This window comes from Rhinoderma darwinii, chromosome 4, assembly GCF_050947455.1.
Source record: "Rhinoderma darwinii isolate aRhiDar2 chromosome 4, aRhiDar2.hap1, whole genome shotgun sequence".
Classification (NCBI taxonomy): Eukaryota; Metazoa; Chordata; class Amphibia; order Anura; family Rhinodermatidae; genus Rhinoderma; species Rhinoderma darwinii.
Genome location: NC_134690.1, coordinates 260,530,351 through 260,554,436, shown reverse-complemented (window position 1 = coordinate 260,554,436; position 24,086 = coordinate 260,530,351). Strand labels below are relative to the sequence as shown.

General features: G+C 39.7%; 1 protein-coding gene across 2 annotated transcripts in view; it reads right to left on the bottom strand.

Moving 5' to 3' along the window:
* ECT2L (epithelial cell transforming 2 like) overlaps window positions 1-24,086 on the bottom strand; it is a 75,549-nt gene that overhangs the window by 15,924 nt on the left and 35,539 nt on the right. The window contains exons 14-20 of one of the 2 annotated variants that reach the window (XM_075864286.1): window positions 23,222-23,314; window positions 12,091-12,305; window positions 8,042-8,189; window positions 7,075-7,148; window positions 6,110-6,266; window positions 5,810-5,875; window positions 4,364-4,452 (exon numbers count right to left, since the gene is read on the bottom strand). In XM_075864286.1, coding sequence (XP_075720401.1) covers window positions 4,364-4,452; window positions 5,810-5,875; window positions 6,110-6,266; window positions 7,075-7,148; window positions 8,042-8,189; window positions 12,091-12,305; window positions 23,222-23,314 — 842 coding nt within the window. The remainder of the gene's footprint in view (window positions 1-4,363; window positions 4,453-5,809; window positions 5,876-6,109; window positions 6,267-7,074; window positions 7,149-8,041; window positions 8,190-12,090; window positions 12,306-23,221; window positions 23,315-24,086) is intronic. The other variant, XM_075864287.1, reaches the window with a different exon arrangement.

Sequence of the window (24,086 nt, the reverse complement as noted above, 5' to 3'; positions counted from 1 at the left end):
CCCCAATGAGTAATCCAGATTAAATGTGTATGACAGTAATCTACATTTTGAGGTATTTCTGTATAGATGGTTCCAGATCTTTCCAGAACGGTGAATATGGCACTGGGTAAGCTGTGCTGTAGTCTCCATCCAATATGAGGTATTATGTAAAAGATCATCCACCTCCAGCAAATTTACACAGGAGGCGAGGTGACATCACCCACACATGAGTACAGATTTAGATGGGGAGAAGGCAAAAAAATAAATAATTGTCTGAACATTGTTTATTTTATGCCAGATTTCAGTAACATATTTTGTTTGTTTTTGTATTAATCAGGTATTTACAGGACCTGGTGGGTGGGATTTACAAGTGTCCTGGATCATCAGATGAATGTGGAACAATAAAACTCCACCCTTTTGAAATGTTCTATCTATATGTGACATGGGTTTCCAATGTAAATTTGTAATGAAGAGATATTTTATTATATAGTATGTACAAGGTAAATCATCCAGAAACCACTCTCACCTTCTTGTTCATCTCAAGGAGCGGAGCTGGAGGTGCTCGCTGACGCTTGTAACCTGGCAGAAGGTAAGACGGCCGACATTTACACTGACTCTAGGTACGCATTTGGCATCGCCCACAATTATGGGCTCATTGGTAGTAGGAATTTTATTAGATCATCGGGTAAGCCAGAACTGACAACAAGAGTATGTGCAGCCAGGTGCCAGTAAATTGGCTTGTCCCTGGATACAATAATGCCACCGCTAGGTTTGTAGCAGCCTGCATGATGTGCGCACGGCATGACATAGGTAAAACAGCAAAGGTACCTGTGAAAAGTGCAGCCCGGCCAGATTACCCGTCCCAGCGACTGCAGAACATACAACTGCCCGAGGTAGAAGTGTATGACAATGTGCTCGTGTGTGAAGACCTGTTCTCAGGGGGGCCTGAAGCCCTGCCGGTATCTTCCCCACTGCAGACGTTGTGTGTAAGTGACAGGGGAACAGTGTTATCCCAAGTATTGACCTGGTGTTTGTACAATGATAAGATGTCAGCAGTTCTCCAGATGTTATCCCAAAGTTAGTTTGTTTAATAACTGTATTTAAGAAGTGTTGTGGGAATATTAAATACTGAGGTTAAGTTTTATGTAAAGTTCTGGATCAGCATTAGCATTGGACTATTGGAGGCATGCGTCAGATAAAAGGTACAGCAGTGGAATATTCCCATTTGAAAACATTTTTAGTTATTTGTTTTTTGTTGTTATTGTGAAAGGAAAATTCTGCGCAGTGTGTGTGTGTGTGTGTGTGTGTGTGTATATATATATATATATATATAAAGAAGAAAAATGAGTTTGCATGTATCATTTTTAGTTATTGCTCAATGTGAACGTTTGACGTAAAGATGTAATTTTTTAATGTTTTTTTTTCAAATTAATTATTTGATTAAGATCAATTAATGTTAATACAATGAAATAGCTTGTTCTCCACAGGAAGAGTCCAACTGGGAGCGGAAGGCGTGAGAACCAGATTCTAACAGAATGTGGACGGATAAGGGAAGGTTAACCGGTAACACCCAAGGCACTCTTGATAGCACTTTTATTGATGGTGTATGACCTCACATATGCCCCAAGACTGCAAGGATCGATGTGGTGAGATCTAATTGGTATGTCCCAGGCTTTACAGCTGTTGCTGCTAAATTCTGTTAGAGCTGTTTGATTTGCCTACAGAACAGTCCTGGCAGACCGGTGCCAACCTTATCATACCCGCCTCCCACAAAGAGAACAGACCTTGAGAGGCCTCCCCATGCAATACAAATTAGAATAAGAAAAATTGGTTTGCGACATTTGTCAGATAAACATGTGGAATCTGTGTATATTTTTGTGAGCTGGAGATGTTCCAGGCAATCAGCTCAGATCAAGGTACAAATCCTGCTGGAAAGCGTGACACCAAGTGCAAATGAAATGTACCCAGTAATTACACATCTTCTAGGTGCCATGTCCATTGGAACAGAGAAGTTTTTCTTATATAAAGGTGTTTGTTTGATTTAGTTTAAGGGCCTGACAATGTTATTGTATTTATTTAGAACAACTTTTATATTACGTAGATGTTATCACCAGATTAGTATTTATTTTAATAATTGACAAGGGTTGGGGGTCCCCGGCAAGTGCCAGTAAATATGAACTAAAAGACTTTTAATACGATGAACTCCATCACTGAGATGCGGCAGGCGCTGCCAGAGCCAATACAACGCGTTTGTCATGAACTGACGGCAGTGTCACAATTCAAAGCAGCCGCCCAGACAAGTAACTTATCGGAGGAAGAGGACAGATTCGGAGGGTTTGTGGTAGTCACAATAAAACTACACTAATCCGCCTACGTGGGATCTCACACCAGGCTCACAGCATGAGGTGCTATGTACAGCCTGGTGACGTATACTAAAAGAGACGGGGTCTGAAAGATGAGAAGGACCAAACCAAGTCCTGAGGACATCAGCAAAGTTCAAAGTAAAGACCAAAGACCTGAGTGAATCCGTCAGCAGTATCAAGTGTTTTAATCAGAAGACAGGAGAAGAAGAGGACGATGATGTACAGGACTTGTCAATACACTGGTGGGACCCCATACCCAAACCGGTCATTGGTGATGGCATCATATTAGTTGTGGTCCTATTGATATATTGTTTGAGTTTTATAATCATAATATATAATTTCTGTAATTTAATATGAGAAAAAGGGGGGTTTGTGAAGGATGGTTTATTTGCTTATATTCTCTGTATGAAATTACATTGTGAATTATCAAGCAGGATGCCGAATTACTAAGATATGTATTATGTGAAAGTGATTTTAATAATGTTTAAATGATTTCGTTTTGTGCAGCAGCCATCTTGTCTGGAGTTCCCATCTTGGTTCTTTTGTAGTGAATAGGAAAGTTATTGTTCCTTTAATACAAGTAATGTTGATTAATTATGTTTTATCTTTGACCTTGGTTCCCATGCGAAGTTTGTAGAGAAAGAACAGGGAGTGAGAAGGGAGGGCCAAAATATGTGTTTGAAGAGAGTCTCCCCCATCTCCACGAGAATATTCTGTCCAAAAGAGATAAGGCCACCTGCAAACCTAATGTGTGAACAATTATAATGATGTATCTGGGATGTATTTTATTGTATGCTTTTTACTGAATAACAAATATTGTCACATTGTCTCTGATTGGTTAACCTCAAGCCTACACCCCTTCTGAATTGTACTTCCGGCCGAAATACGTCCGTCCATTACGGACGTTAATGTGGTCGTGTGAACCCAGCCTTAACCTCAAGCCTACACCACTTCTGAATTTCAGTCTAACAGTTTGAGCTTGGAAATAAATCCTTCAGAGGAGTATTTTGAGCATATCAGCAGCGTCTGTGTGTTTTCTTCTCCTCTCTCGATATATATCGGTGAAATATCCTAATTAGGATACTGAATAATGGGGCCCAGCCTGAGAGTCTGTTTGGACTCGTATAAATTTCAGTCTAATATATTTTGAGCCATTGATTTCCACGACACCCTACACTAAATAAAAACAAAAAAACTACACATATTAGGTATCTAAACGACCGTAATAACCTGAAGAATTAACCTAACGGGTTATTTAGCGTGAAACGTGAATCGGATAAAAAATAAACAAGAAAAATGAAAAAAAATGTAAATGTAGCTGGTCATTAAGACCTTTTCAGGCCCGGTCATTAAGGGGTTAAAGGTTATGTACACCATTTTACAAAAAAAAAATGTAATTAAAATGTTTATCAGTGTGATTGGTGCAACTTTCAAAATACTTTTTATTAAATATTTTTACTTTTTCAGATCCAGCTGCTTTGCATCCTATATACAGAGACGCTGTATCTAGCGCTGAAACCTGTATCTGTCAGTTCCGCGGGATTGACAGGTTCGGTCTCAGCGACACGCAGGATCGAGCTTCTATCAATCACATCTAAGTTCATAACTTAGATGTGATCGATGACAGGTGGACCCGCTGTCACTGAACCAGTCAGTCCCGCGGACCTGTTAGATACAGCGGCTCTGTATACAGGATACAAAGCAGCTGGATCTCAAAATAAAAATATTTTTTAATAAAAAGGATCACACGGATAGACATTTTTATAATAATAAAAATGTTTTTTCAAAAGGTGTACATAGCCATTAAGATTTGTGTACCTCGAGTATACTTGGAAATGCCAATGTTCTTTTATGTATAGTGATGGAGGGGACAATAACTACAAATATGTCAGACTACACACAGATAATTATTATTTTAACCATTTCATGATTGTGGCCTTAATGACCAGACGACTTTTACTATTAAATTTTTTTTGGTGGATGAGGTGACGCAATCCGAGCTGATCTAGGTCTACCAGTACCTCAGGGATATACTTATGTCTTCATTGGCACATCTCAGTAGCGCCACATCTTGCATGTGTATCAGATGCCTGTTTGCTTCTATTAGGTTCTGGGAGAAGAGAAACAGAATAGAACTTATCGTTAAAACCGGATCTAATAATATTTATCCACCCACAATGGAGTTTAATTTTCACACACACTGGGTTTCCTGTACTTAATTTATTAAAAATAAATGTCTTTGGAGTAAAGCTACAGAAATGATCAATGTAAAGCTATTAGATACGGCATTTGCAGTAGATAATCACAGATTTAGGCCCCATGCACACGACCGTGCCCGCAATCACGGCCCGCGATTGCGGGCACGGCCGGCCGCTGACTGACAGCCGCATTTTCGGGACGTGCTCCCATACAAAGTATGGGAGCACGGCCCGCAAAATGCGAAAGAACGGACATGTTCCATAATTCCCGGAAACATTTCCACGGCACTGACACCCTTCCGTACTGCTACGGAAAGGTGTCAGTGTTCAATGAAAGTGAATGGCTCCGTTTTTGCGGACCGCAAAAACTGAGGTTTTTTGCTGTCGTGTGCATGGGGCCTCACTCTTGGTTAACCTTATAGGTGGTGTCTCAAGAAAGCGAAGTGGACATCCCAGGACCCCTCTCTATGAGACTGAGCAGAGAGATTCTAACAATTGGCTTTTGTTTTGGAGGACCTGACCAGTCTACGTATTACACGGTCGGCCATTTATTTGAATGGCTGACATGTTTGCATTGGCTGCAGGGGAAGTGGATTCCCACAGATGTTAAAGATTTACTATTTATTGTGTGGATTATAATGTTTATTACGGTTACATACTGCATATACAGATAGTGACAATGTAAAATATTAACTAGTGTACAAACTGCTTGTAAATAGGAAGAATACCAAAAAACATCAAGTCCTATATGAAAGAACAAGGCCCAGTACTTTTACACAGTTCACCAAACTGCAGTGAATACTAAAATGTCTTGTCTGTGTAACCTTACGTTCACAATATTATGCAGAGTATGACAAAACACCCATTGTTGCCGATTTACTATTTTAAAACTTCTCCGAATATAAATGTTATGTGACAGCTGGCATTACAGACACTGTCAGCACTGATTGAATAGTGTCAGATTGTGTAGGGACATGCCCTATTAAAAAGGGGAGTGGTAACGCTGATATATTGTATTCATACATTTCCAGCAGGAATAACAGAGGAAAAGCACAATGCAGTGTTCTAAGAAAAGAATACATGTGGAATACATGTATTTACAAAAATAGACACAGCCTCTTTAAGGCACCTATAGAATGCATCAATCCAAATGTAAATTTTTTTCTCTGTGCCAATGGAGATTTATAGGGCACACAGACCAGAGGTTAGAGTTACATACATAAACAAGAAAGTTAAACAACAGGCATAGGGAATGAATAGACGACTTACCGGGCATCCCTGAATCATCTTCTCTATATTTGTCAGCTCTGTGTCCTTCTCCAGACTTGCCTTTAGCTGGTAAATAAGTTTTGCTGTTAATATAAACGTTAAACTAAAATGATGTTCTGTCTAATGTCTTCTTACATGACCGTAGCAATTCTCATATAGGTAAAACCTCAAAGAAGTAAATGTTTTATTATCAAAGGATCCCAACCACCTCCACTCTCTGCGGTCCATTATTAACAAAGGTAAAATACATTGTCTCCTTTGTGATCATAGTGATGTATATATTACATGCTAGAGGCTAACCTGTCCAATATAATCCTTGTAGTGCTTCAGCTGCTGTATGGCCGTATTTAAGTCTTTACGATCCGAATGTTCTGGAGGAGTATGTAGACGAAGAGCATACAAGAGATTCACATATTCTTCAAAGCGAGTGGCCGGGAAAAGAAACAACTCCTGTAAACTTAATAGACACATTAATGGTGCAGTGTACGATAACCTAGAATAGGCATTTTCATTATTCGGAATTACGTGAGTAGAACAATTCAATACCTTTTGTTAGAAGTGTGGAGAATAAAATTAGTTGCCTAATAGGCAAATTGTGTTTTTGTCTTTTAATAAGTTTAAGGAAAATAGTTAGAGGTCCAGCACATGATATGATGTGAAAAAATACAAAACTGTTTATTTAAGTCAAAATTAAAACAAGAAGAAGCTATGATGAACTGAAAAGTTCGAAACGCGTAAGCGTTCTCGCCCGGGATTTTTTAATTTCTTGTTTTAATTTTGACTTAAACAGTTTTGTATTTTTTCACATCATATCGTGTGCTGGACCTCTAACTGTTTTTCTTGGATTTCTACCTACTCCCGACGTAGCTCTCTTGCTTGTACACCGAATAATCATGGAATGTGGCGTCTTTACTTCGAATGAGTGGTGAGCGGACCAATTTTTCGTGTATATTTTCTAATCAGTTTGGCACAAGTTTTACAGGCTCATAAATTGATGCATCTTTCAACAGTATTAATAAATATCCCCTGATATGTCGGTTTGACTGGAGTGTTCATTCAATGACAAGTATCGCAATAGTGAAAATGGATCCATGAATGTTTGTATATACAGTACCTAAGGTATTCAGTTTATATATTGGCTATTTCTAATGGTTACTTTAATGTCTAATCCCTGGTGCCTAATATTATATAATGTATCCTTTTTACAGGTAAATCGTACATAGTGTCATTTACTGTACAATGCTTATTCCCTGGTGTTTTCTTACCTCATCATTTTAGTTAAAACCATTTGATCGTGTCTTTTTAAGAAGGCTCGGAATGATGGCATGGCTTCTCTGCACTACGAAGAAGGAAAGATAATTCTTTTATATGTCTGTATATAGGGATTGTCTTAAATCAGATTGAGTAAACAGGCCTGCATTTCTATTTACAAGTACATTTATATACACCCATAGGCTACGTTCACACAGGGCAGATATGCTGCGTAAAAGTACACCGCGTATCTGCCTTGGACGCCGCAGGGAATTCCGGCCAAAAAATGGCACCAAATTACCCATAGCCTTGCCAACGCGTCTCTCTGACATCTTGCAGCCTGGCCTCCTGGGATGATGTTTCATGCCATGTGACAGCTGCAGCGATCACGTGGGATGAAACGCAATTTCTGGAGGCCGGGCTGGATGAAGAAGCAGAGAGTTCTGGGTAAATCCAATTTTTATTTTCCCGAGTTGCGATTTTTGCAGTGGAATCTCCGCTTTTCCGCCACAAAATCACAACATCTGCTATTTGTTGCGGGTTTTACATCCAGCATTGAATTCAATGGGGTAAACCTGCAACAGAAGAGCAGCGATTCCACAGCATAAATTGACATGCTGCGGATTTAAAAAATGCACAGCGGGTCAATTTATGAAAGTTTTTTCGGTGGGTGTTTTATGTAGTGTGCGGATAAGATTTGTTCATATCTCATCCACTCTGCTACTACTGTATTATCCTGTGGATTTTCCGCAATGAAATACGTTGCGTAAAATCTGTTCTATTTAAGGCCGGGTTCACACATAGCGTAAAGGGGTAGTCCTATGAGGACAACCCTTGTCCATATGCCCTACTAGGGCAACTGCTACAGGAGAAAATGTCTGGCTAGCCATGGCTTCATCTGGTAAGATCAGCTGTTTGCCCTGGATGTTGGGAGCAGCAGGTCCTATATCAATGAGCTGGTCTGTGGTTAGAGGAGTGTACCTTATCAATAGTTTTAAGGACCACTGTGTAGTTGTTGAAAAAATTAGTGTATGTCTTCAGCCGTGATCCAAACTTGATAAAAACATCACCCAAGCACTGTGCAGGCCCCCATTCCTGAAGTCGTTCCGTCAACTCACATAACAGCTGCCTGAATGAAAAGATGATATTGTGATATGATATTTTGTATGCGACTTAATAATAATGGCTTAAATCATATTCCCACAAGGTGTCTAGCTGGACCTATATTTGACAAACACAATGGTGCATCAACTGGATTTTCATATGGTATAAAGAATATTGTGTTGATTACTAATGTCCTACCATTGCCTGTCTACAGCTTTTTTTCAGCACTATGTATCTTCATGGTAACAGACTACAAACAAACCCTGTGTGTAGTCTGACCCTGCAGCCATGTGTTATCTTCCCTCTGCCCCTCTTCTAATGTCCAATTAGGATATTCAAAAAGAAAAAACAAAAACACACACCATGCTTCAATTATAAGGGACTGTCTAAGTAAGGCCGGATTCAGACGAACGTGAGTGTTTTGCGCGCATAAAACGCTGCGTTTTGCGCACGTGGCAGCAGCGTGACAGCTCCGTGTCTCCTGTTCATATGGATGCGCAGCTGCGTGCTTTTTCGCGCAGCCGCCTTCATTATGACACTCCGTTTGGATGTTTGTAAACAGAAAAGCACGTGGTGCTTTTCTGTTTACATTCACTCTTTTACTGCTGTTGCGCTAATCACGCGCGTCCCACAGAAGTGCTTCCGTGGAGCATGCGTGATTTTCACGCACCCATTGACTTCAATGGGTGAATGATGCGCGAAAAACGCCTAAATATAGAACATGTCGTGAGCAAAACTCACGGACTGTCTGCACTGCCCCATAGACTTGTTTACGTCCGTGCGACCCGCATGAATACCACGCGGGCTGCACGGACAAAAATCACGTTCGTCTGAATCCGCCCTTAGAAAGAGAGAGGGCAGATGGAAGCTATTATGACTGCTGGATCTGACTACACCTAGGTTTTATTGAGAGCAAGGGAACACAACCTTTTTGGTCCAAGGGCCACATTGTCATATTGTGCTGCTCCCAAGAGACGCAATAAAACTTAGAGGCTCTGTCACCAGATTATCAAATCCCTATCTCCTATTGAATGTGATCGGCGCTGCAATGTAGATAACAGAAAAGTTTTTTGTTTTTTTTAAAAAAACGATAATTTTTGCCCAAGTTATGAGCAATTTTATATTTATGCAAATGAGCTTTTCAATGGAAGGTTGAAGGACCTGTGGGTGATGTCACACTGTGTGTCTGCAGTGAAAGAAGCTGGGTGGGAACGATGAGAAGTGTATGACGCTGATTTTTCAGCGTCATACACTTCTATTCACAATGCCCAGTTGGTAAAAACACAATACACGCCCAGTTGGTAAAACGAGAAAACACGCCCAGTTGTCCATTGAAAAGCTCATTTGCATAAATATAAAATTGCTCATAACTTGGGCAAAAATGCTCGTTTTTCCCCAAAAAAATTCTTTGCAGTTATCTACATTGCAGTGCCGATCACATTCAATAGGAGATAGGGATTTGATAATCTGGTGACAGAGCCTCTTTAATGCGGTTTTCTTAGAATCATAAATTATCACCTATCTACAGGATAGGTGAGCTTTTTCTGATAGCTGGGGGCTCCACCGCTGGTGGTTCCGAACCCCTTTTCCTCCTCGGTGCTCGACCGCAGTGAGGAGGACATTGAATGGAGCAATGGTCGAGCATGCGCACTGCCACTCCATTCAAAGTCTGGGAATGACGGGAACAGCTGAGTGGTACCCAAGAAATACAACTCTTTCCGCAAAAAAGAATCATGTGGTTTTGTCGACAGAAAAATTAAAACGTTATGGCTCTTGGAATGTGACAATGCAAAAAAGAAAAAAGGCCAAAATAGTCTGCTTCCATAAAGGGGTTGTCCACCTTCTGACAACTGATGACCTATCCACATCATCGGTGCGGGTCCTACACCCGGACCCTGCACCGATAAGCCACTCCTGTGGCCTGCGGGCCCCGGATGTTATGGCACATAATGCTATGTACAGAGCCGGAAGCAGTTGGTTCTGTACATAGCATAGCAGCCATGCTGCAGAACTGTAGGTCCGCTCCTATTCACTTGAATAGGAGCAGTACTGCAGCTCGGCCGCTATTCCATTGCCGGTGCTAAATGCTTCCAACATGTACGGCCGGTGCACGGAGGCACCGGACCAGCTGATCTGTGCCGGGCCCAGGTATCGGACCCCCATAGATCATGTACTGATGACCTATACAGTGGATAGGTCATCAGTTGTCAGAAGGTGGTAAACCCCTTTAAGAGGTTAATCAAGATTACTTGCAAAGTTGCTTCATTTTCTCTAACCTAGCGGCATTAGATCAATAAAGAACTTTATTAGAAAAGCACACATAGCCTACAAAGTGACGCTATGCTTTGTAGCCACTGAACCGTTTATATTAGGTAATTGCATTGTGCGCAATTTGCTAATATACAGCAATGTGTTTTTATATAAGTATCATTCCCATTACAAGTTGGAGCTATTCTGAGAAGAGTACTGCAGGGAAATACAACAGCCATGTGCATTACTAAAGAAAGGTGTACATTGTAATAATCTGCAGAAATTCCGTTAGAAGTAGTGGACTTTCCGCTGCGACAAAAATGCACCATTTCCAGCGTTTTTTACTGCAGAAAATGGTGCGTATTTTGCTGCGTTTTTCACAATGCTGGGAGATGGTGACATCTCCCTTGAAAAACGCAGCAATTCTGGCCACGTTCTGCAGCATGAATTTGATATGCTGCGGTCAGAAAATTACGCACCGCAGGTCATTTTCTGCACGGAAGTTTTATGCAGCGTGTGGATGGGATTTGTTAAATCTCATCCACGTTGCTGTTACTGTATTCCGCTGCGTATTTTCCATCCACAATTCTGGACGGAAAATAAGCAGCAATTCCGTTACGTGTGGACAAGCCCTTAGGCTGAGTTCACACGGGGCGGAAACACTGCATAAAAGCACACAGCATATCCGCCCTGTGCTCTACAGAGAATTCCGGTCTAAAAACCGCAATGTGCAATGTTTCACCCGGAATGTCCGCTGCGGAACACTGCCACACTTAGCCAGACTGCTAGCAGGCCGGCCTCCTGGGATGACGTTTCATCACATGAGACCACTGCAGCCTGTGATTGGCTGCAGCAGCGGTCACATGGGATGAAGCATCATCCCAGGAGGCCGGCTCTTTGACATCATGCAGGCTGGCCTCAAGGGATGACGTTTCATCCATGTGACCACCGCTACAGCCTGTGATTGGCTGCAGCGGTCGCATGGGATGAAACGTCATCCCAGGAGGCCGGCCTGGTGGAAGAAACACAGATTTCTGGGTAAGTATAAGATTACAAATTTTTTCAGAGTTGCGTATTTTTTTGCGGCTGAATTGTTATTTGCCGCAGTTTTTACCTCCCCATTGCCTCAATGGGGAAAACCCGCAACAAATAAGCAGCGCTTATGCAAATACAATTGACATGCTGCGGAATAAAATTCCGAACTGCAGGTCAATTTCTGAGCATTTTTTTTCGCTCAGTATTTATGCAGCATTTGGATAAGATTTCTTTTCACTCATCCACTTTGCTGCTACTGTATTTGCTGCGTATCTTCCGCAACGAAATCCATTGCGGAAAAACCGCAGTATTTACGCAACGTGTGAACTGACCCTTAGTTTGAAGTCACTGGGATTGCGGCAGCTGCTAAAAGCTGGCTTATTATTTCCATGTTCTTCTTAGAACAGCTCAAACTTATGAGTGATCATGATAAAACATTACTGTATTTACTGTTCAGTTGCTACCACAATCCTATGAAGAAAAGGATGTGAGGGCTGAATATAGCTATTCAGCCCTGACGTCAGATGGAAAATGAATGAGAGACCGAAGTCACCTTAAATTTAGAGCATCATCTTTTAAGAAATAGGGACAGGTGGAAGGTATGCCAGAAGACATTTCTATGTAATATTCAGCACACATACTTGTTAACCTGTAAAATATCGAGGATATCCGAGAAGATGATTTGCACATTTGCGATGCTGAGGATGGCACGGTTAGATGACAGAGCGGCTTTCAGTGGTGCGGCATACACATCTCTTACAATTTTTAGGATTTGTACATATTGTCTCTCGCTCTTCAAAATTTCTCGAGCAAACTTTGATCGCTTGTCTCCAGGATCTGCTTGTAACTTATTCTCCTGTATGCATAAGAGATGGATTACTTATCAGTATCACAAAGATTCATCAAGTGTTATTACGTATGTAAAATGCCCAGGAATTCCTACTCCCTTCAGTTTTATTTTTTAACAGAAGAAAGACAAGTGATCTCCCAGGAGGTGGGGGTACATGGAGCACCATATGACTAATCGTGAAAACCGAGAAATCAGAGCTGTGCCTATAACAGCACACATGCACAATGTCCAACATTTCCTAAAATTTACTGAAATAATATATAGTACCTTCTGGAAAACAGGGGAACAAAGGCAGGATCCAGCGCTGTAATGCGTTTAAAATGGAAATCGATTTTTCCAAGTTTAATGTTGTAAATTAAAAGGAAGTCCAGTGGTATAGGTCCAGGGTATGTATGAAGTGGAGGGAGGGTATCCTCTATGGCCTACGCGTTTCGGACGACGCTGCGTCCTTAAACTTGGCTGTGGTGAGTTTTCAAAAAGAGCGCGGTCATATATATGCCGTAATGGTAGGAACAGCTGATGAGTGAAATAATGATTGCGTGTCATGGTTGTGTTGTAGTGGAACGCAAACATCGTAGATGAATATCCGGTTACCTTGAATGGATATTGGGTAGAAGTTTGTGCATTGTGGAAATTAACATTCAACTCTATTTTATGTTCTATCATTGTATTTCTAATATTGTTGCTTTGAATGTATGTGTGTTTGTTGAACACATATCAGATTACGTGTTTGTCTTTTTATTAAAGTTTTATTTGATTCAGTTGCGTTCCAGGACTCATTTTGGAATACGACATGAGTTTGCTCGTTTGTCTTTTTATTAAAGTTTGATTTAATTTGGTTGCGTTCCAGGACTCGTTTTGGGATACAACTATGAGACGTGATTGACAGCCTGATTCCAATTTCTTTCTACATCCATCACTGAATATCGGTAAGTATTATTATTTTATTAAATTTTGTGATCTTATGTGGTGATGATTGCTATGCAGATCACCACTGGAATGTAAATTTATGTTTATGGAAGTTTATCTGTCCTATCTCTCAATGTTGAATATTATTGTGTGCAAGTATTGTTTGATTTGTATCTGTGCCGTTGTATCATAATTAATACAATGACTATTGCTCGTTCAGAAAAATATTTTTATATAAGTTGTATATTCCAAATTAATATGTAAGACTATGTCTTGTGAAATTTATTTTATGACCATGAGAACAGGGCTCTAATTGGCGTTAATCGAGGATAGGATGTGGGGGGGTGTAGGTTGGACCACAACTATATCTGGTAGTGTGAGGAAACTTACATAGTACATAGCTAAGGTATTGTGACAATTCATATGTACAAGGCAACTAGCAAATATTATGTCTGTACATGTGGGGGAGTGCTTGTTAAAAATTGATGAATTGGGATTGTATGGATACCTCGGAGTAGTTAGAATATATTAGCTTGGTCTTATTTGTTTATCATGGTGGCATATTTCTTAGTTGGAACCCCTTTTATTTGTAAATAAATTAATAAAGATACATCAATTCTTTCTTTAAATTAAGACCTTCTGGGTATCTTGTGTTTAGCCTGTATATCCAATACGCTTCTCTTAGATGAGTTTTATGTTTGATATCTCCACCTCGCTTTGGTGGTTGAATTTTTTCAATGGCATAGCAACGGAAAGTTTTTGTGGATTTGTTGTGATGGGAAATAAAATGCTTTGCCGCATTTGATATATTGAGAATGTTTGCGTTTCTTATGTAACTCAGATGTTCTAAGATTCTCGTCTTAAAATTTTCTATTTGTACAACCTACATATTTGAGTTGACATTCCGTGCATTCAATTAAATAAATAACTGACTCTGAATTGCAGTTAATATAATTTTGGATTGTAAAATTGTCTGTTTGTGTAGAATTACTGACATTTTTTGTTGGGTATACATAAGAGCAGGTTTTACATGGATGTTGGCCACATCTGTAAAAGCCTTTGGTCTCTAACCATGTTGTAGTTGTATCGACCTTAGATGTGTATAGCGAGGGAGACAGAGTGTTGCCCAAAGAGGAGGCTTTTTTTGCTACTATCCTGCAACCTCCTGACAGAATTGTGCGTAATGTGTCGTCCTCCATGAGGATGGGCAGGTAATTGTTGACTATACTTTTTATTTTGGTAAATTGGTTACTTTGTTGTAAAATGAGTGTTGGTTGATTGGCAACCGATTGTGGTTCTTGTTTTTTATTTACAATTTTTTGTTGACCAAGAAGTTGTTTTCTTGATTTTTGATTTATGATGTTGCTAGCTCTGGTCAATGTCCATTTCGGATAACCTCGTTCTTGTAGTCTTGTTTGTATTAATTTTTGTTCAAGTTCGAACTGGTCCTGGCTGGTACAATTTCTTTTTGCCCGGTGCATTTCACCCAGAGGTATGGCTCTGATGGTGTGTATTGTGTGGTCACTTTTTGCATGAAGAATATTGTTAGTAGCTGTGGGTTTTCGATGGGTTTTGGTTGAAATGAAAAGGCCTTCATCTCCTTTTAGTTCCAAATCTAGAAATATGATTTGTGAGGTATCATGATGGTAGGTAAATTTTAGATTGCACTGGTTGTTGTTGAGTGCTGCTACAAATTCGGGTATGATGTCCATCTTTCCTTTCCAGATAATCAGAATATCGTCGATATATCTACCGTACCATTCTATACAGTTGCTGTACATATTGTTGGGCGAAAAAATGTGGAAATGTTCCCACCATGACATCACTATGTTGGCTATTGATGGAGAGAATTTTGCCCCCATGGACACACCTTTTAGTTGTAAGTAATATTTCGTGTCAAATTGGAAATAATTATTAGTTAATAGGAACATGAGTACTTCTATTATATAGGTTTGAAAATTTGTTTCATATGTACTATACTTCATTAGATGAAATTTGAGAGCAGTACAGGCTATTTCATGAGGAATTGACGTGTAAAGTGACACAACGTCACATGTGAGCCATGAAAAAAATTTTTCCCAAGTTTTGTTATGAAATATATTAAGGACATGTTTTGTGTCCTTTAAAAAACCAGGTGTATTTTGTGCTAGAGGCTGTAATAATGTATCTAGCCATTCTGATAGCTTTTCTAGGATTGATCCTATGCCAGAGACTATCGGTCTCATTGGTGGAGGTACTGTTTGTTTGTGAACCTTAGGTAGCGCATGGATTATGGGAGTAATCGGTTGTTCGATGTAAATATACTCCTTTTGTTTCTGAGTAATAAAACCATCTTGTAGTCCGTCTTCCAGTAGTTTTTTCATCTGGTGTTTGATTAAGTCCACAGGATTTCTGGTCAAGATTTTATAAGTGGTTTTGTCAGATAGCATATTAATGATTGATTGTTCGTAATCTTTTTTGTTCAAGACTGTGACGTTGCCACCTTTATCTGACATTTTAATAGTTATATCTTTGTTCTCTTGTAATGATTTTACTGCTTTTTTTTATTTGGTTGACATGTTCGTTTTTGGATGTTTGTTTTTGAGACTGTCTGCGAGGTTGTGTAGCTGTTTTTCTATGACAGTTTGGAAACGATCCATTGAATCCGTATGTGAACTGATAGGATAAAATTTCGGATTTGATGTAGTAAAGTTGTGTGCCGTCGTGACAATTTGGTTGTCAGTTTCACTACGTAAATGGTCTAAGGATACCATGGTTGAGAGTTCTTGGAATGTGAAGTCTGTTGGTATTGATGCTATCGTTGCTTTTGATCTGATCTCATCTGACGATTTGATTGTGGATGTGGTCTCCGTTGGTGTAAAGTCAGAGCTAGTTTTGTTCTGAAGGAAGTGTTTTTTGACCGTTAAATTACGTATGAATTTATTTATGTCTAATATTGTGTTGAATAGATTGAAATTTTTCTTGGGGGCAAAATTGAGACCTAATGTTAATGCTTCAAGGAACAGTGTCATCACAAATAATTTTTTTATATGTTAAAGAGGTTAGTGCTTTAATAAAAACGTTTATTTTCATTTGTGTGTTTGTGTTTTACTGTTTCTTATTTTTACACTTTTTCTTCCCTATGGGGGCTGCCATTTTTTGTTCCATTTCTGTGTGTGTCGATTAACGACACACACAGACATGGAATACGGCAGCCACAGTCCCATAGGGACTGCGAACGGCTCCCGTCCCATTGACTGCCGTGTACGGCGTCTGTGTGGGAACTGCGCATGCGCCGCTCCCACACAGTCCTATTCGAAATTGGCGCCGTCCGGCGCCATTTTCCTGTGGACCGGAAGTCGCGGCCGGACAGTAAGATTACTACTTCCGGTCGCGGCTTCCGGACTTGTGCACATGGAACAGCGGCAGCAAAGGGAGCGGACGGGCCGGAGGGAGCCGCGGCGGCAGGAGCAGGTAAGAGATTTCAATGTATGTTAGTGTTTGTGTGTGTTTACTACTGTATGTAAACCTACTACACTGTGGGTTACCTCAAAAAATGGCGACACACAGTGTAGGAGGTTAAACCTTTCAAACCCCTCGTTTATCCCGGTACTAGCCAGGATAAAGGAGGGGGGGATGCTGAGAGCTCACTAGAGCGAGGGCTTTTAACCCAATGTTGCAATGCTGCAATTTTGGGAACTAGCTCCATCTAGTGACCAAAAATGGGTAGTATTATAAATTAGAAAAAATTTATAATATTTCCTGACTCGCGAAAAAAATAAAAAAAATTTGAACAATGTTTAATCACCCACACACTAAATGTTTAATTTTTTTAAAAAAAACATGTTTTTCTGGCAACACATTCCCTTTCATTCTGCTCTGGGGTCAGCACGGTAGAAGATAAATTGGTAACATTTGTTAACGGTATTGTTGGTATTTTCTCGGGCGGAGGCGACGATTTTGTTCTTGATTTATTCGACTTGTGTTTCCTACCGCCCCTCCTTCCCCGTTTTTTGAACTGTAATTGGGACGGGGACACGTTTGATTAATGTCATCTTCTGAAGTACCATCCGCAGATTCTAATTCGGTCGAACTAAAACTGACTCTATTGGGTAGGTCTCTATATTGTTTGAATTGTTGATTCCTTTTCTTCAGGATCGGTCTTGGTCTGGTGTAATTCCTTATTTTATGACTCCAATTGTATACTTCGTTGCTGGTGTAATCCTTTGTATCTCGTTGAAATTAATTTTTCTTCGTTTCTGCAATAGCATGATCGAGTTTATCAATGGCTGCTGAAGTTCTGATGTGAAGGAGATCATAAGAGGGTGAGTTGACAAATGCTTCTAATGATTTACTTGTTTCTGATATGTGAATATCCAATTCTTTTAGTTTTTGTTCTTCTTGCTCCGTTATTAATTTCATTAGATTGATGGAGCAGGTTGAAAGAATCTGATTCCATTGGTTCTGGAATTCTTCGTTGTATATGAAGCTTGGTGTTTTTCTGAGCCTTAAGCCTCTGGGAATCATGTTTTTTGCAATGTAGTTTTTGAGGGTGGTTAAGTCCCACCAGATTTTTGCTTGCTGGGCTAGATGTTTTTCTAACATGTGGAAAAGTTCTTCCATGTCTTGATTATTTTCCGGAAGGTTATCATGGTGACCAAATACTTTTTCCGCTAATTCAAGGCGAGTGTGTTTGCTATCTTGAGTCATGTTGTTGGTATAATTTTGGATGTACTGAGAAACGTGTCCCCGTCCCAATTACAGTTCAAAAAACGGGGAAGGAGGGGCGGTAGGAAACACAAGTCGAATAAATCAAGAACAAAATCGTCGCCTCCGCCCGAGAAAATACCAACAATACCGTTAACAAATGTTACCAATTTATCTTCTACCGTGCTGACCCCAGAGCAGAATGAAGCATTAACATTAGGTCTCAATTTTGCCCCCAAGAAAAATTTCAATCTATTCAACACAATATTAGACATAAATTCATACGTAATTTAACGGTCAAAAAACACTTCCTTCAGAACAAAACTAGCTCTGACTTTACACCAACGGAGACCACATCCACAATCAAATCGTCAGATGAGATCAGATCAAAAGCAACGATAGCATCAATACCAACAGACTTCACATTCCAAGAACTCTCAACCATGGTATCCTTAGACCATTTACGTAGTGAAACTGACAACCAAATTGTCACGACGGCACACAACTTTACTACATCAAATCCGAAATTTTATCCTATCAGTTCACGTACGGATTCAATGGATCGTTTCCAAACTGTCATAGAAAAAGAGCTACACAACCTCGCAGACAGTCTCAAAAACAAACATCCAAAAACGAACATGTCAACCAAATTAAAAAAAGCAGTAAAATCATTACAAGAGAACAAAGATATAACTATTAAAATGTCAGATAAAGGTGGCAACGTCACAGTCTTGAACAAAAAAGATTACGAACAATCAATCATTAATATGCTATCTGACAAAACCACTTATAAAATCTTGACCAGAAATCCTGTCGACTTAATCAAACACCAGATGAAAAAACTACTGGAAGACGGACTACAAGATGGTTTTATTACTCAGAAACAAAAGGAGTATATTTACATCGAACAACCGATTACTCCCATAATCCATGCGCTACCTAAGGTTCACAAACAAACAGTACCTCCACCAATGAGACCGATAGTCTCTGGCATAGGATCAATCCTAGAAAAGCTATCAGAATGGCTAGATACATTATTACAGCCTCTAGCACAAAATACACCTGGTTTTTTAAAGGACACAAAACATGTCCTTAATATATTTCATAACAAAACTTGGGAAAATTTTTTTTCATGGCTCACATGTGACGTTGTGTCACTTTACACGTCAATTCCTCATGAAATAGCCTGTACTGCTCTCAAATTTCATCTAATGAAGTATAGTACATATGAAACAAATTTTCAAACCTATATAATAGAAGTACTCATGTTCCTATTAACTAATAATTATTTCCAATTTGACACGAAATATTACTTACAACTAAAAGGTGTGTCCATGGGGGCAAAATTCTCTCCATCAATAGCCAACATAGTGATGTCATGGTGGGAACATTTCCACATTTTTTCGCCCAACAATATGTACAGCAACTGTATAGAATGGTACGGTAGATATATCGACGATATTCTGATTATCTGGAAAGGAAAGATGGACATCATACCCGAATTTGTAGCAGCACTCAACAACAACCAGTGCAATCTAAAATTTACCTACCATCATGATACCTCACAAATCATATTTCTAGATTTGGAACTAAAAGGAGATGAAGGCCTTTTCATTTCAACCAAAACCCATCGAAAACCCACAGCTACTAACAATATTCTTCATGCAAAAAGTGACCACACAATACACACCATCAGAGCCATACCTCTGGGTGAAATGCACCGGGCAAAAAGAAATTGTACCAGCCAGGACCAGTTCGAACTTGAACAAAAATTAATACAAACAAGACTACAAGAACGAGGTTATCCGAAATGGACATTGACCAGAGCTAGCAACATCATAAATCAAAAATCAAGAAAACAACTTCTTGGTCAACAAAAAATTGTAAATAAAAAACAAGAACCACAATCGGTTGCCAATCAACCAACACTCATTTTACAACAAAGTAACCAATTTACCAAAATAAAAAGTATAGTCAACAATTACCTGCCCATCCTCATGGAGGACGACACATTACGCACAATTCTGTCAGGAGGTTGCAGGATAGTAGCAAAAAAAGCCTCCTCTTTGGGCAACACTCTGTCTCCCTCGCTATACACATCTAAGGTCGATACAACTACAACATGGTTAGAGACCAAAGGCTTTTACAGATGTGGCCAACATCCATGTAAAACCTGCTCTTATGTATACCCAACAAAAAATGTCAGTAATTCTACACAAACAGACAATTTTACAATCCAAAATTATATTAACTGCAATTCAGAGTCAGTTATTTATTTAATTGAATGCACGGAATGTCAACTCAAATATGTAGGTTGTACAAATAGAAAATTTTAAGACGAGAATCTTAGAACATCTGAGTTACATAAGAAACGCAAACATTCTCAATATATCAAATGCGGCAAAGCATTTTATTTCCCATCACAACAAATCCACAAAAACTTTCCGTTGCTATGCCATTGAAAAAATTCAACCACCAAAGCGAGGTGGAGATATCAAACATAAAACTCATCTAAGAGAAGCGTATTGGATATACAGGCTAAACACAAGATACCCAGAAGGTCTTAATTTAAAGAAAGAATTGATGTATCTTTATTAATTTATTTACAAATAAAAGGGGTTCCAACTAAGAAATATGCCACCATGATAAACAAATAAGACCAAGCTAATATATTCTAACTACTCCGAGGTATCCATACAATCCCAATTCATCAATTTTTAACAAGCACTCCCCCACATGTACAGACATAATATTTGCTAGTTGCCTTGTACATATGAATTGTCACAATACCTTAGCTATGTACTATGTAAGTTTCCTCACACTACCAGATATAGTTGTGGTCCAACCTACACCCCCCCACATCCTATCCTCGATTAACGCCAATTAGAGCCCTGTTCTCATGGTCATAAAATAAATTTCACAAGACATAGAGTCTTACATATTAATTTGGAATATACAACTTATATAAAAATATTTTTCTGAACGAGCAATAGTCATTGTATTAATTATGATACAACGGCACAGATACAAATCAAACAATACTTGCACACAATAATATTCAACATTGAGAGATAGGACAGATAAACTTCCATAAACATAAATTTACATTCCAGTGGTGATCTGCATAGCAATCATCACCACATAAGATCACAAAATTTAATAAAATAATAATACTTACCGATATTCAGTGATGGATGTAGAAAGAAATTGGAATCAGGCTGTCAATCACGTCTCATAGTTGTATCCCAAAACGAGTCCTGGAACGCAACCAAATTAAATCAAACTTTAATAAAAAGACAAACAAGCAAACTCATGTCGTATTCCAAAATGAGTCCTGGAACGCAACTGAATCAAATAAAACTTTAATAAAAAGACAAACACGTAATCTGATATGTGTTCAACAAACACACATACATTCAAAGCAACAATATTAGAAATACAATGATAGAACATAAAATAGAGTTGAATGTTAATTTCCACAATGCACAAACTTCTACCCAATATCCATTCAAGGTAACCGGATATTCATCTACGATGTTTGCGTTCCACTACAACACAACCATGACACGCAATCATTATTTCACTCATCAGCTGTTCCTACCATTACGGCATATATATGACCGCGCTCTTTTTGAAAACTCACCACAGCCAAGTTTAAGGACGCAGCGTCGTCCGAAACGCGTAGGCCATAGAGGATACCCTCCCTCCACTTCATACATACCCTGGACCTATACCACTGGACTTCCTTTTAATTTACAACATTAAACTTGGAAAAATCGATTTCCATTTTAAACGCATTACAGCGCTGGATCCTGCCTTTGTTCCCCTGTTTTCCTGCTTGCAACCCGTGTGCCGACACGAGGAACCGGGCGCTATCAACAACACACTGGAGTGTGTCAGGTGAGCTGGAGGATCTCTCCATATGTTTCTTTTTGATATAGTACCTTCTATTATAATGACTCTTAGGGTTTGTTCACATGTATCGTATATATGCTGCGGATTTTCCACCCGGATTTGCGGGCGAAAATTTTAGTGTATTACAATTCAGAATATGTGCATAAATCCACCTGCGGTGCGGATTAGAAATCTACAGCATGTACATTTTTGCTGCGCATTTGTTGCAGAATTTCTCTATTGAGTTCAATAGCGAAGTCAAATTCTGCAACAAATGCCATTGTTTGCGGAATTTGATTAGATAACGCTGTGTATTCGAAGAAAATATATAGAAATATATTTAAAAAAAATAATAATTAAGCCTATTGTAATGGCAGGAAGGAGGTGAAGGGAACAAGTGAGCCCTAATCTACCCACCGCCCTGTCCCTGCCTACTTGCAACGACCCGCCCTAGGCGACGAGGTACAACTTGGCGGCGGTCCCTACGCTGTCTAAGTGCAAGGGAGTACAAACAGGGAACACGCAAGGGAAGGGGCAGTAGCCCACGGAACGCCGCGAGGAAACGGAGCGGTGAATGAGTCAGTCAGGATCAGGATGTAGTGGAGTATACCAACAAGAGCACGGAGCAGGAAGCAAGCCAGGGGCAAAGCGAAGCAGGATAAGCGGAACTGAAGCAAGGCAGAAGCACGGCAGAAGCAGGCTGGAGCAAGGCAGCAGTGGGGCCAGGAATCCAAGAAGAATAACAAGCACTGAGGAAGAGAACACGGCAGGTATAAATGGACAGGGGGCGGAGCTAACTCCGACTGACCAGGCCGCAATAGGCTCTCCCACTCCTGAGCCTGCCACCCTGGTTGGTGGGAGCCGGTGTCAGTCTAAGAGGTCTGGCCTCAGGTGTCGACTGATTAATCCCGGGAGTATACACAGACGTAGTACCTGGCAGATCCTTTACACCTATACTTAACTGTCGCTGCGCTTTTCTTTTTTTTTTTTTTTGGGCAAACGTTTTCCGCAGCAGTCAAGTGCAAATGAAAGTTTCGCATTTGGTGCGAATGTCTGGCCAGATTTCCCTGTATGTTCTGGGTCAGACTTTTCTGCAGCATATACGACCTGTGTGAACATACCCTTAAAGAGGATCGGTCACCAGATTTCTCAATACAAACATTAGTAAACCAGGTCTCTTAGACCTGATGAGACTGATGTACTTACTTAGAAAATTTGTGTAAGAATTGCTGTATAAGGGCCTGTTCACATCAGCGTTGGCTTTCCGTTCAGGGGTTCCGTCGGAGGTTTCCGTCACGGAACCCCGCAACGGAAAGTCAGTCTGCGCTATTGATTTAGTCAAAAAAACGGAAACCTGCCGGAACGGTGATGAACGGAAACCATTAGCAATGTTTCCGTCACCATTGAGATCAAAGCATAGTGATAATAGTTACCAGCAATGTCAGCTGTTGGAATTTGTCTTCAGCATGACTTTGGGTGTGAGAAACTGTCTCAGTTATGTGGTCAGCCTCAAGATCATCTTCCTGCTGCAAAAGACATAACAAATATTTCTCGTCTTCAGGCAACAAATATATCACTTTACGAATACCATCCTGGAAGGACTACTATATACTTGAATTTATAGGCTGCCACATGTACAGTACTCGAGGTGTTAATATATGGACAGCTTAACCCATTCATGTTTGATGTCTGATATTCTAATTGATATAGCAATGTAAAACTTAAGAAAAACCATATACTATTCAATAAATTAAAGGGGTTTCCCATGAAAAACATTTATGGCATATCAATTCGATACAGAATGGGACCCCCACTGATCGATATGGAAACAGGCAAGTGAGCTTGTTTAGTGTGTGTGTGTGTGTGTGTGTGTGTGTGTGTGTGTGTGTGTGTGTGTGTGTGTGTGTGTGTGTGACCTTGTTCCCCCATTCCTGAGATTAAAATGAGGTCCTACTGTTGGACCCCACAATCAGATATATCTAATCAATATGACATAAATATCTTAAGCATGAAATCCCCCACTTAAAGCCTGATGGAGGCAGAAAACGTCTGAGATCACGATTGTGACGCACAAGTTCGTACTCAAGTTCTACTATCCCCATGTTTCAAATCAAAACACAATCTCTACCCCAAAATTATTGTTTTGGGAGTAGATCCGTAGTTTTTTGTTTTATTTTAATATCTGTAGTAAATATTCTATTATTATTATTATTATTATTTTATTATTATATCTTGGTGCCCATTGAAATATGATGCATATGATTGTAGGAAAATGGTGAGGCCATATTAATGCATATT